The sequence below is a fragment of the Salvelinus namaycush genome, chromosome 25 (assembly GCF_016432855.1).
Source record: "Salvelinus namaycush isolate Seneca chromosome 25, SaNama_1.0, whole genome shotgun sequence".
Taxonomy (NCBI): Eukaryota; Metazoa; Chordata; class Actinopteri; order Salmoniformes; family Salmonidae; genus Salvelinus; species Salvelinus namaycush.
Genome location: NC_052331.1, coordinates 7,223,596 through 7,235,849, shown reverse-complemented (window position 1 = coordinate 7,235,849; position 12,254 = coordinate 7,223,596). Strand labels below are relative to the sequence as shown.

The 12,254-nt window shown below is 43.6% G+C and overlaps 1 protein-coding gene across 1 annotated transcript in view; it reads left to right on the top strand.

Moving 5' to 3' along the window:
- Positions 1 to 12,254, top strand: part of LOC120020581 (protein unc-13 homolog A-like) — an 87,237-nt gene that overhangs the window by 62,333 nt on the left and 12,650 nt on the right. Inside the window, exons 13-21 of the mRNA XM_038964285.1 lie at positions 1,713 to 1,756; positions 2,482 to 2,560; positions 4,495 to 4,572; positions 4,928 to 5,147; positions 7,921 to 8,148; positions 8,711 to 8,852; positions 8,931 to 9,100; positions 9,268 to 9,383; positions 9,493 to 9,656. Of these exons, the coding sequence (XP_038820213.1) occupies positions 1,713 to 1,756; positions 2,482 to 2,560; positions 4,495 to 4,572; positions 4,928 to 5,147; positions 7,921 to 8,148; positions 8,711 to 8,852; positions 8,931 to 9,100; positions 9,268 to 9,383; positions 9,493 to 9,656 (1,241 nt within the window). The remainder of the gene's footprint in view (positions 1 to 1,712; positions 1,757 to 2,481; positions 2,561 to 4,494; positions 4,573 to 4,927; positions 5,148 to 7,920; positions 8,149 to 8,710; positions 8,853 to 8,930; positions 9,101 to 9,267; positions 9,384 to 9,492; positions 9,657 to 12,254) is intronic.

Here is a 12,254-nt window from a genome sequence, read left to right as displayed (position 1 = left end):
TGTGTCTCACAGCATGCAATCAATATTTTAAATGATCTGAAAATACATTTTCTATAGATGGTGGTGCACATTTTCCCTTAGTATGGAAAAGAACTCAGTCAACTCTCTTTCAGTCTCACGGGACTGCTATAACATTTGATTTGAACGTTTCGTTTGATTGATTTATCAGTTTGCTCACATTTATTCACATATCATTTTGCTAATCATTCTGTTTTAATTGAATGAATAAACACTTGCTTTGATGTTTTATGTGGGTTTTGTCACTTTGCTTTCCCCCCCTTTTTCGTTTGGCCCACTACTTTGTTTTCTTTCCAGTTTCATGTCATTGCCATAGCGATACTCACATGCACTCTGGTCGGCCATGATTGGAGCAGATTGACAGGTGGGTACAATGATTGGTTGCTCAAGAGAATGGTGGACTTGTTGGCCAATGATTTTTCGTTAATGTCCTGCGGTGCACACATACATTTTCACTTCAATCTTCAATTTCACTTCATGACAACTATGCTATCTTGTACAATGTTTAATTTGTTTGAATTTCATGGTTTGAATACTCTGCACATTCATTATTATGATTTCATAACTGTAACAATCTCTCAACAATCTCCAAGCTCGTAGGCGTTAACTACAGTCAGGTGAACTTGGCAAGAAACTTTTCCATCAATACCTTTTGTAGTGAACGCTTGCAAAATCAATCAATAACATTTAACTTTTTTATACCCGTTTGTTTTTAAGCAGTATGCAGTTGGAATTAATTTTCCTTTCAGTATTTATTCATTATATTTTTTCTTCAAATCTATGGGTTTAAGAAGGGCCTGTGCAGATTCAATCTGGCTTTCAATAAAACCAGACAAACAGCGTGAGGATGTGGGAGGCAGAATCCCAAGGTTGAATGAGTAACAACTCTCTCTTTCTCTATGGTATTTCTCTGACCCTGAGCTGGAGGATGGGAGTCTGAGTGTGTGACGAGGGAAAAGTACATTTGATTGCTGTGATGGTCTGTTCGGTTAATGCTACAGTCTGGAACTGGTAGATCTGTGTTTTGACTTTTGAATTAGTGATGTATAGCCGTTGATCCTTGAAGTATATAGCTGGGGGGGTTTTCAGAATCATAGACTGTCGCTTTAATAACACACATAGATCTATGGCAGAGCTGCTCAATTCCAGGCCTTGAGGGACAAAGAAAGGCTGGTTTTCTTTTCTCCTTTGTGGTTGATTGATCAATTTATGTCATTGATTGGACAGAGTTCACTCACCTGGAGTTCTGAGTTCTGAATGGGTTTTTTAGTAGAAGGTCTCTATAGAAGTGATTTCACAGTTTATTAGGTCTAATTTAGCTCTATGACAGAAGGAAAGAGCTGGAGAGAGTGGGAGGGAGAGAGAAAGAGAAGGATGGAGAAAAAGAAAGACATTGAGAGAGGAAGATGAATAGATAGTGCAGCTTTGAGAATGTTGTCGGAGGTAGTCATCAGTGGTGGAGATGGTCTTGATTTCTCTGTTAGGGGGCTCGGGGGCATCTTCCCCCACAAAAAAAAATCGAATTTACCAGCTAAATGCTGTCCTCTGGTGCACTCTGGACATGCTCTGCATATGGAGGAAATTGATATCAAACGTTTAGTGAAAGATTTTCATCACCCAAATATAACTGTACTCTTCCCTCCCTCCCTACTCCCGGTCTTCTTTCTCTCTCCCTCTTCCCCCTCTTTCTCCAGGCACGAGGAGAGACATCCAATTCCTTGTGGTTTGGTAAAGGAGGGTGAGTTACCCATCACTGCTCAAAATAAAAGATCACATACAGTAACTACCACTCTACCACGGCAGCTCAGTGCAGTTACCACAATGAGATTTACATACTTACAGTAAATGCTATACTAACTAGCGTAGTACAACGATCAATAAATAAATGATTGCCACTATTGTGAGTATGTAATACTGTAAAGTGTACATTTTCAGATATTCCTCTTAAAATAGAGGATAGTTTCATCCACTGGCTCTAGTCCAGTGTGTATTGACCGATGGGCTGGGTGCCCTGAGTGGACTGGCAGCTCATTTGTAAATGGCAGACCTTATTTTAGAGTGTGACTGCGGCTGCATTGAAAGTAACCAGCCCAATATATGCACGCTCAGTTAGCCAAATACACATCTGGCTGCTCATTCATTCAGGTGGAGTATTTCTTGCATATAGACATTTGGGACTCCTTGGTCACCTTGGTTTCACTGTTCAAATGTGTATGGCCAGGAAGTGACCACCCTCTCAAGGGCTTCATGTATAGAATAGGATAATTATTAGATTAGTCATACATTATCGTCCTGTTTTAAAAGTAAATAGCAATAATAAAAAAACATCTGGAGCACCTTGTCATCATCATTTCACTTCAACAAAATCGTCTAAACTTATCCGTAGCAGCGGATATAGGTCTGAGGGGTATACAGTATATTTGTTGGCTGGTGTATAACAGTAAGGTTGTTTTACCTGCTCAGGGTAGGAGAGGTTCTGTACAGCATCGACAGCATGCCTGACCTACGCAAGAAGAAAGGCCCCACCCTGGTCAGAGACCTCGTAAGAGACCACACACACCACATCAACTTTACCTTGGCATATGCCACCCCGCCTCCCCCTTTTGGAATCATTACTGCCATTATTGGCCTTTCTGTCTGTTCAGTTTCCTCTGCAGCACTCTGGGGACCTAGCTCCCTCCCACAGACATCACACACAATGTCCTGGGAAATTGTGAAACCATGGCACAAAATGAGGGATTACCATTTTGCAGGGGATGGTGTGACAGGAAGTCTATAGCCATGACTCTAACTGTGGCATCCTCCGCCTGAGTCATATAGCTGTCAGGCAGCGAATAAGATGCCTACGTACGTAAAAGGAGGAAGAGGGCAGAATATATTAAAAGCTAAAAGCTGTTTAACACACACAATACAGACACACACACTCATTTACATACACACCCTCTGCCTCCTTCCCCTTTCTTATACATTGTATATCAACATCTATCACATGCCACTCAACGAGACATGAGTATAAATCAATATGCTATATACAATTCTGATATGGTGTTTGTTTGCTGACATGTGTTCCCTCTCCCCCTTCCCTTCCCTTGCCTCTCTACTTCTGTCATGCAGTTACAGGCCATGGTGAGTACCTGTACCAACACATATACAGTACCACTCAAAAACCCTTGTAAACATAATATCCATACTTTAATTACAACTATATATACAAAAGTAGGTGGACACCCCTTCAAAAGAGTGGATTTGGCTATTTCAGCCACACCCATTGCTGACAGGTGTATAAAATTGGGCAACGCCGCCATGCAATCTCCATAGACAAACATTGGCCGTAAAATGGCCTTATTGAAGAGCTCAGTGACTTTCAAAGTGGCACCATCATAGGATACCACCTTTCAAACAAGTCAGTTTGTCAAATTTCTGCCCTGCTAGAGCTGCACCAGTCAACTTTAAGTGATGTTATTGTGAAGTGGAAACGTCTAGGAGCAACAACGGCTCAGCCACGAAGTGGTAGGCCACACAAACTCACAGAATGTGACCGCCAAGTGCTGAAGCGCATAGCGCGTAAAAATCGTCTGTCCTCGGTTGCAATACTGAGTTCCAAACTGCCTCAGGAAGCAACGTCAGCACAAGAACTGTTCGTCGGGAGCTTCATGAAATAGATTTCCATGGCCGAGCAGAAGCACACAAGCCTAAGATCATCATGTGCAATGCCAAGCGTCTGTTGGAGTGGTGTAAAGCTTGCCGCCATTGGACTCTGGAGCAGTGGAAACACGTTCTCTGAAGTGATGAATCACGCGTCACCATCTGGCAGTCCGACCGACGAATCTGGGTTTGGCGGCTGCCAGGAGAACGCTATCTGCCCGAATGCATAATGCCAACTGTAAAGTTTGGTGGAGGAGGAATAATGGTCTGGGGCTGTTTTCATGGTACGGGCTAGGCCTCTTAGTTCCAGTGAGGAAAATCTTAACGCTACAGCATACAATGACATTATAGACAATTCTGTGCTTCCAACTTTGTTTCAACAGTTTGTGGAACGCCCTTTCCTGTTTCAGCATGAATATGCCCTCGTGCACAAAGCGAGGTCCAAACAGAAATGGTTTGTCGAGATCGGTGTGGATGAACTTGACTGGCCTGCACAGAGCCTTGACCTCAACCCCATCGAACACCTTTGGGATGAATTGGAACACTGACTGCGAGCCAGGCCTAATCACCCAACATTAATGCCCAACCTCACTGATGCTCTTGTGAATGAATGGAAGAAAGTCCATGCAGAAATGTCCCAACATCTAGAGGAAAGCCTTCCCAGAAGAGTCGAGGCTGGAGCAACTCCATATTAATGCCCATGATTTTGGAATGAGATTTTCACATACTTTTGGTCATGTAGGTTCAAGACTCAAATTAAATGTATCATTTACTCTCTCTCTCCCTCCCTCCCTTTCTTGATCTCTATCCCCCCCCCCCCCCCCCCTCCAGTCTATGGCCTCTCAGAACGCTCGGAAGGCTGGGATCACCACGGCGATGGCCTGCAGCACCCTTGGCAATGAGGACCTGGTGGGTCACACAACTTATGACCTCAGCACAGCTAAAAAATATCCATTCAGTTTAATTCTCATTTCAATCAACTTTATTATTATCATCACCAAGGGGCAATTTTCACCTGCGGAACATAACACTTTGAAAAGAATATGTAGCCGACCACACTATTTACTGCTGAAATGCAATTGATTTATTAAACAACCAAGGTTTTTGGCAGCTAGCTGCCTTCATCAGGCAGTGTGCATGTATAATTAATACCATATTCCTCCCTCTGCCACTCTCTCTCTCTGCCTCTTTCTCTCTCTGCCTTTTTTCTCTCCCTCTCTTTTTTGCTCTCTCTCTCCCCCCTCTCCTTCCATCCCTTCTGCAGAAGAGTCATGTGTACAAGAAGACCCTACAGGCTCTGATCTACCCCATCTCCTGCACCACGCCCCATAACTTTGAGGTGTGGACGGCCACCACACCCACCTACTGCTACGAGTGTGAGGGGCTGCTGTGGGGCATCGCCCGCCAGGGCATGAGGTGCTCCGAGTGCGGGGTCAAATGTCACGACAAGTGCCAGGACCTTCTCAATGCCGACTGCCTGCAGAGTAAGGAACACACATGTGCACACACACGAACACATGCACAAGCATTTCGCTACACTCGCATTAACATCGGCTAACCATGTGTATGTGAGCAAAACATTTTTGACATACAGTACCAGTCAAAAGTCTGAACACACCTACTCATTCCAGGGTTTTTCTTTATTTTTACTATTTTCTACATTGTAGAATAATACTGAAGACATCAAAACTATGAAATAACACATGTGGAATCATGTAGTAACCAAAAAATGTTAAACAAATGAACATTTATTTTATATTTGAAATTCTTCAAAGTAGCCACCTGTCACGTTCCTGACCTGTTTTCTTTTGTCTTGTATTTATTTAGTTGGTCAGGGCGTGAGATGGGTGGGTTTGTCTATGTGTGATTTTCTATGTTGGGATTTTGTGTTCGGCCGGGTATGATTCTCAATCAGAGGCAGCTGTCAATCGTTGTCCCTGATTGAGAATCATACTAAGGCAGCCGGGGTTTCACGTGTGTTTTGTGGGTGTTTGTATCTCGTGTCAGTGTTCGTGCCACACGGGACTGTTTTCGGTTTTGTCACGTTTGTTGTTTTTTTGTATTTGTAAGTGTTCAGTTTCGTTTTGGTTAAATCAATATGAGCACTAACAACTCTGCGTTTTGGTCCGACCCTTACTCCTTCTCCTCATCCGAGGAGGAGGAATTAGACAGCCGTTACACCACCCTTTGCCTTGATGACCGCTTTGCACACTCTTGGCATTCTCTCAACCAGCTTCATGAGGTAGTCACCTGGAATGCATTTCAATTAACAGGTGTGCCTTCTTAAAAGTTAATTTGTGGAATTTCTTTACTTCTTAATGCGTTTGAGCCAATCAGTTGTGTTGTGACAAGGTAGGGGTGGTATACAGAAGATAGCCTTATCTGGTAAAAGACCAAGTCCATATTATGGCAAGAACAGCTCAAGTAAGCAAAGAGAAAGACAGTCCATCATTACTTTAAGACATGAAGGTCAGTCAATCTGGGAAAATGTCAAGAACTTTTACAGTTTCTTCAAGTGCAGTCGCAAAAACCATCAAGCGCTATGATGAAACTGGCTCTCATGAGAACCGCCACAGGAAAGCAAAACCCAGAATTACCTCTGCTGCAGAGGATAAGTTCATTAGAGTTACCAGCCTCAGAAATTGCAGCCCAAATAAATGTTTCACAGAGTTCAAGTATCAGACACATCTCAACATCAACTGTTCAGAGGAGACTGCGTGAATCAGGCCTTCAGGGTTGAATTGCTGCAAAGAAACCACTACTAAAGGACACCAATAAGAAGAAGAGACTTGCTTGGGCCAAGAAACACGAGCAATGGACATTAGACTGGTGGAAATCTGTCCTTTGGTTTGTTGAGTCCCAATTTGTGATTTTTGGTTCCAACCGCCTGGTCTTTGTGAGATGCAGAGTAGGTGAACGGATAATCTCCGCATGTGTGGTTCCCACCGTGAAGTATGGAGGAGGAGGTGTGATGGTTTGGGGGTGCTTTACTGGCGACACTGTCTGATTTATTTAGAATTCAAGGTACACTTAACCAGCATGGCTACCACAGCATTCTGCAGCGATACGCCATCCCATCTGGTTTGTGCTTAGTGGGACTATCATTTGTTTTTCAACAGGACAATGACCAAAACACACCTCCAGGCTGTGTAAGGGCTATTAGACCAAGAAAGAGAGTGATGGAGTGCTGCATCAGATGACCTGGCCTCCACCATCACCCGACCTCAACCCAATTGAGATGTTTTGGGATGAGTTGGACAGCATAGTGAAGGAAAAGCAGCCAACAAGTGCTCAGCATATGTTGTAACTCCTTAAAGACTGTTGGAAAAGCATTCCTCATGAAGCTAGTTGAGAGAATTCCAAGTGTGCAAAGCTGTCATCAAGGCAAAGGGTCACTACTTTGAAGAATCTCAAATATAAAATATATTTTGATTTGTTTAAAACTTTTTGGGTTATTACATGATTCCATATGTGTTATTTCATAGTTTTGATGTCTTCACTATTATTCTACAAAGTAGAAAATAGTAAAAATAAAGAAAGACCCTTGAATGAGTAGGTGTGTCCTAACTTTGGACTGGTACTTTATGTAGAACTACTGTATCTAATTTTTACATTACACACGCACTATATTTTCTCCTTACACTCTCTACATACAGAGAGAAATACATACCCATTACTCTCCTCTCTCTCTTTCTCCTCCCCTCTTCCTTTTCAATTTATCTCCTGTGTAATGGGCTGTTATCCCTTCTGTTTCTCCTCTCTCACTCCTGGACTCAGTCCCTCCATCCTTATTACTTCTCTAATTCACATTCCCCAAGATTAGATTTTTAGCTCAATTCGCTACTGTCTCTTTTATCTCCTATTACTCACTTGTCCCCTCTCCCCACTATTCCTCAGGAGCCTTTACTCTGAAGGTTTACCCAAATGACCGTCACTGCCTCTTTTCTCACTCCATCTCCTATTCTCCATCTATACCAGGGATGGGCAACTTTGATTGGGGTGGGGGCCACAAAAAATCTGAACTCATCATGAAGGGCCACAGTGGCAGTGGGGGGGAATTGATCTATACCCTTTTCTCTCTCCCTCATTTTTCCCCCCTCCATCTTTCTCTGCTTGTCTTTCTCCCTCCTTCATGCCCTTTAACTTTTATTGCCTCACTCTCCCTTCTCTCTCTTCCCTCTTTTTCCTCTCCTTTCTTCCGGCTCTTTTCCTATATGCTAACCCCTATCCTCCCCCTCCCTCTCTCTCGTCTCCCAGGGGCAGCGGAGAAGAGTTCTAAGCATGGGGCAGAGGACCGAACCCAGAACATCATCATGGTTTTAAAGGACAGGATGAAGATCAGAGAGAGGAACAAACCGGAAATCTTCGAGCTCATCCAGGAAGTGTTTAGTGTCGTCAAGGCGACGCACGCCACGCAGATGAAGCAGATCAAACAGAGCGTGCTCGATGGGACGTCCAAGTGGTCGGCCATGATCAGCATGACTGGTAAAACAAGGACTGAGATTGAAATTGAGATTGAGATTAGATTTGGTAGGTGTTGGGATTAAATGTATAATATGAGGGGGTGTTGGTTACTGACTGGCAGTAGGAACAGTGCATCAGTAGACTTGCCTTTGCCAAACATTTACATTTAAGTCATTTAGCAGATGCTCTTATCCAGAGCGACTTACAAATTTACCTTTTTATATTTAACTAGGCAAGTCAGTTAAGAACAAATTCTTATTTTTCAATGACGGCGTAAGAACAGTGGGTTAACTGCCTGTTCAGGGGCAGAACGACAGATTTGTACCTTGTCAGCTCGGGGATTTGAACTTGCAACCTTTCGGTTACTAGTCCAACGCTCTAACCACTAGGCTACCCTGCCGCCCCGGCAGAGAAAAAATTATATTTTACATGTTTGCTTTTGAGTACTTTCTTTAGCATATGCTCTTATCCAAAGTGTTTTTGGTGTGTATTTAAGTAAGGAGACTGAAACAACCATTTAGCTACTACACTCTGCGTGGTGTATGCCCAGAGTCTAATGGTGTGACCTGTGTCTGTCTCTCAGTGCAGTGTGCACAGGGCCTTCAGGCCAAGGACAAGACCGGCTCCAGTGATCCCTACGTCACAGTTCAGGTGGGCAAGACCAAGAAGAGGACCAAGACCATCTATGGTAACCTCAACCCTGTCTGGGATGAGAACTTCCACTTGTGAGTACAGCGAGTGTGTGTCTGTCGGTCTGTGTGGCTATGTGTGGTTAAGTCTGACATCATTTCATCATCTCGTAGCGAATGCCACAACTCGTCGGACCGGATCAAGGTACGCGTGTGGGATGAAGACGATGACATCAAGTCCAGGGTAAAGCAGAAGTTCAAACGGGAGTCCGATGACTTCCTGGGTCAGACCATCATCGAGGTCCGCACACTCAGCGGCGAGATGGACGTATGGTACAACCTGGGTGAGTGATAGAGAGGGAGTTTTGGGGAAAGAGAGGGGTGGGAGAGGAGAGAGAGAGATGAAGGAAATGGACAGACGAAGAAGGAAAGAATGATCAGAAGAGAAGAGGGCATTAGAAGTCAACCCAATAGAATGTCTTGATGTGAGTGTGTTGGTGTCCTCTGACAGACAAGAGAACAGACAAGTCGGCTGTGTCTGGAGCCATCCGGATGCACATCAGTGTAGAGATCAAAGGAGAGGAGACTGTGGCTCCCTACCATGTCCAGTACACCTGTCTACACGAAGTAAGACCTACCTTACCTTACCTACCACACACACAGACACACACTCTCTCTAACCCCACCCCACACACACACACACACCTCTAACAGTTTTTCTCGGCTGTGTGTGAAGCACCTGTTCCAGTACACTACAGAGGAGCAGAACAGTGGTGTGGTGAAGATACCTGATGCCAAAGGAGACGACGCGTGGAAGGTGTACTTCGAGGAGACTCCTCAGGAGATCGTGGATGAGTTCGCCATGCGTTACGGAGTGGAGTCCATCTACCAGGCTATGACGTCAGTACCATCACCATACAGAACACATACAGAGAGTTTGGAAGTTGGTTTCAACCAGAGACATTGCTATACATAAATACATTTATACAATGGGTGGTTCTAACCCTGAATGCTGATTGGTTAAAACCGCATTCCAGCCAGTGTCCAGACAGACAGGCAGGCAGGCAGTGTTTCTCAGCCAGTCAAAATCATGAATCACCTGGCATCATTTGTATTGACATATAGAAAGAAATGTCAATTGAAAAAAGGTCAAGCAAAACGAAGTGTGGCTAGTTTGCAGTCTATCCAGCTTCAGTTTGAAGTGATTGTGTTAGCTGTGTTGTTGGCTAGCTCCTCTGAACAACCGTGTCCTTACGAGAGAGTACATTTTCTACACCAGGTGAAATCGTGCAGCATTAACTATGGATGTATCCAAATAAATGTCACTAGAAAACAGTTTAAACAAATGCAACTGCAGCTACTTTGTTGTTATTCTGGCTGCACTGTTTGACGTGACTGTAAGTTAGTCGTAGTTGGCTAGCTAGCGAGCACGGGATAAGAACGCTGCCAGCCAGTATGGCAATGGAACATTTAGAACGAACGACTGCGTCGCGTCTCTGGGAACCAAACCGATAGAACAAATGACCAGCCGGCTTGGGTAGCAACCGTAAATTTGTGTCAGGACTATATCTTGTGGAAGGATGAAATAGTATGAATAAATTAATAAAAACATTTTTATTGAAAATATGTAAATTATTATTTGAATATGTTGGTAACCAGTTGTATAAAAGTGGAACTGACACTCTACGGCTTTGCATTATTTTCCAGAGAACGCTTAGAGCCCCGAGTTGATTATCCCTTTCAGACCATTGCTATAATTTAACACATTTGCCGCTAGAAATGTATTCAACATCCACTGAAGTATCTAGCAAGTTTACTAGATAGCTACTGTAGTTGCTTTGGTAACCAAACAGACTTGCTAGTTTAGCTAACCAACCCATCAATCCTAGTTTGCTATTATGAAAATCGAGCTAAAATCTAATTTTATTGGTCACATACACATGGTTAGCAGATGTTAATCCGAGTGTAGCGAAATGCTTCTGCTTCTAGTTCCGACAGTGCAGTAATAGCTAACAAATAATCTAACAATTCCCCAACAACTACCTAATTAACACAAATCTAAAGGGGTGAATGAGAATATGTACATATACAGTGGGGCAAAAAAGTATTTAGTCAGCCACCAATTGTGCAAGTTCTCCCACTTAAAAAGATGAGAGAGGCCTGTAATTTTCATCATAGGTACACTTCAACTATGACAGACAAAATGCGAGAAAAAAAATCCAGAAAATCACATTGTAGGATTTTTAATGAATTTATTTGCAAATTATGGTGGAAAATAAGTATTTGGTCACCTACAAACAAGCAAGATTTCTGTCTCTCACAGACCTGTAACTTCTTCTTTAAGAGGCTCCTCTGTCCTCCACTCGTTACCTGTATTAATGGCACCTGTTTGAACTTGTTATCAGTATAAAAGACACCTGTCCACAACCTCAAACAGTCACAGTCCAAACTCCACTATGGCCAAGACCAAAGAGCTGTCAAAGGACACCAGAAACAAAATTGTAGACCTGCACCAGGCTGGGAAGACTGAATCTACAATAGGTAAGCAGCTTGGTTTGAAGAAATCAACTGTGGGAGCAATTATTAGGAAATGGAAGACATACAAGACCACTGATAATCTCCCTCGATCTGGGGCAAGATCTCACCCCGTGGGGTCAAAATGATCACAAAAGAACGGTGAGCAAAAATCCCAGAACCACACGGGGGGACCTAGTGAATGACCTGCAGAGAGCTGGGACCAAAGTAACAAAGCCTACCATCAGTAACACACTACGCCGCCAGGGACTCAAATCCTGCAGTGCCAGACGTGTCCCCCTGCTTAAGCCAGTACATGTCCAGGCCCGTCTGAAGTTTGCTAGAGAGCATTTGGATGATCCAGAAGAAGATTGGGAGAATGTCATATGGTCAGATGAAACCAAAATATAACTTTTTGGTAAAAACTCAACTCGTCGTGTTTGGAGGACAAAGAATGCTGAGTTGCATCCAAAGAACACCATACCTACTGTGAAGCATGGGGGTGGAAACATCATGCTTTGGGGCTGTTTTTCTGCAAAGGGACCAGGACGACTGATCCGTGTAAAGGAAAGAATGAATGGGGCCATGTATCGTGAGATTTTGAGTGAAAACCTCCTTCCATCAGCAAGGGCATTGAAGATGAAACGTGGCTGGGTCTTTCAGCATGACAATGATCCCAAACACACCCGGGCAACGAAGGAGTGGCTTCGTAAGAAGCATTTCAAGGTCCTGGAGTGGCCTAGCCAGTCTCCAGATCTCAACCCCATAGAAAATCTTTGGAGGGAGTTGAAAGTCCGTGTTGCCCAGCAACAGCCCCAAAACATCACTGCTCTAGAGGAGATCTGCTGTGAGGAATGGGCCAAAATACCAGCAACAGTGTGTGAAAACCTTGTGAAGACTTACAGAAAACTTTTGACCTCTGTCATTGCCAACAAAGGGTATATAACAAAGTATTGAGAAACTTTTGTTATTGACCAAATAATT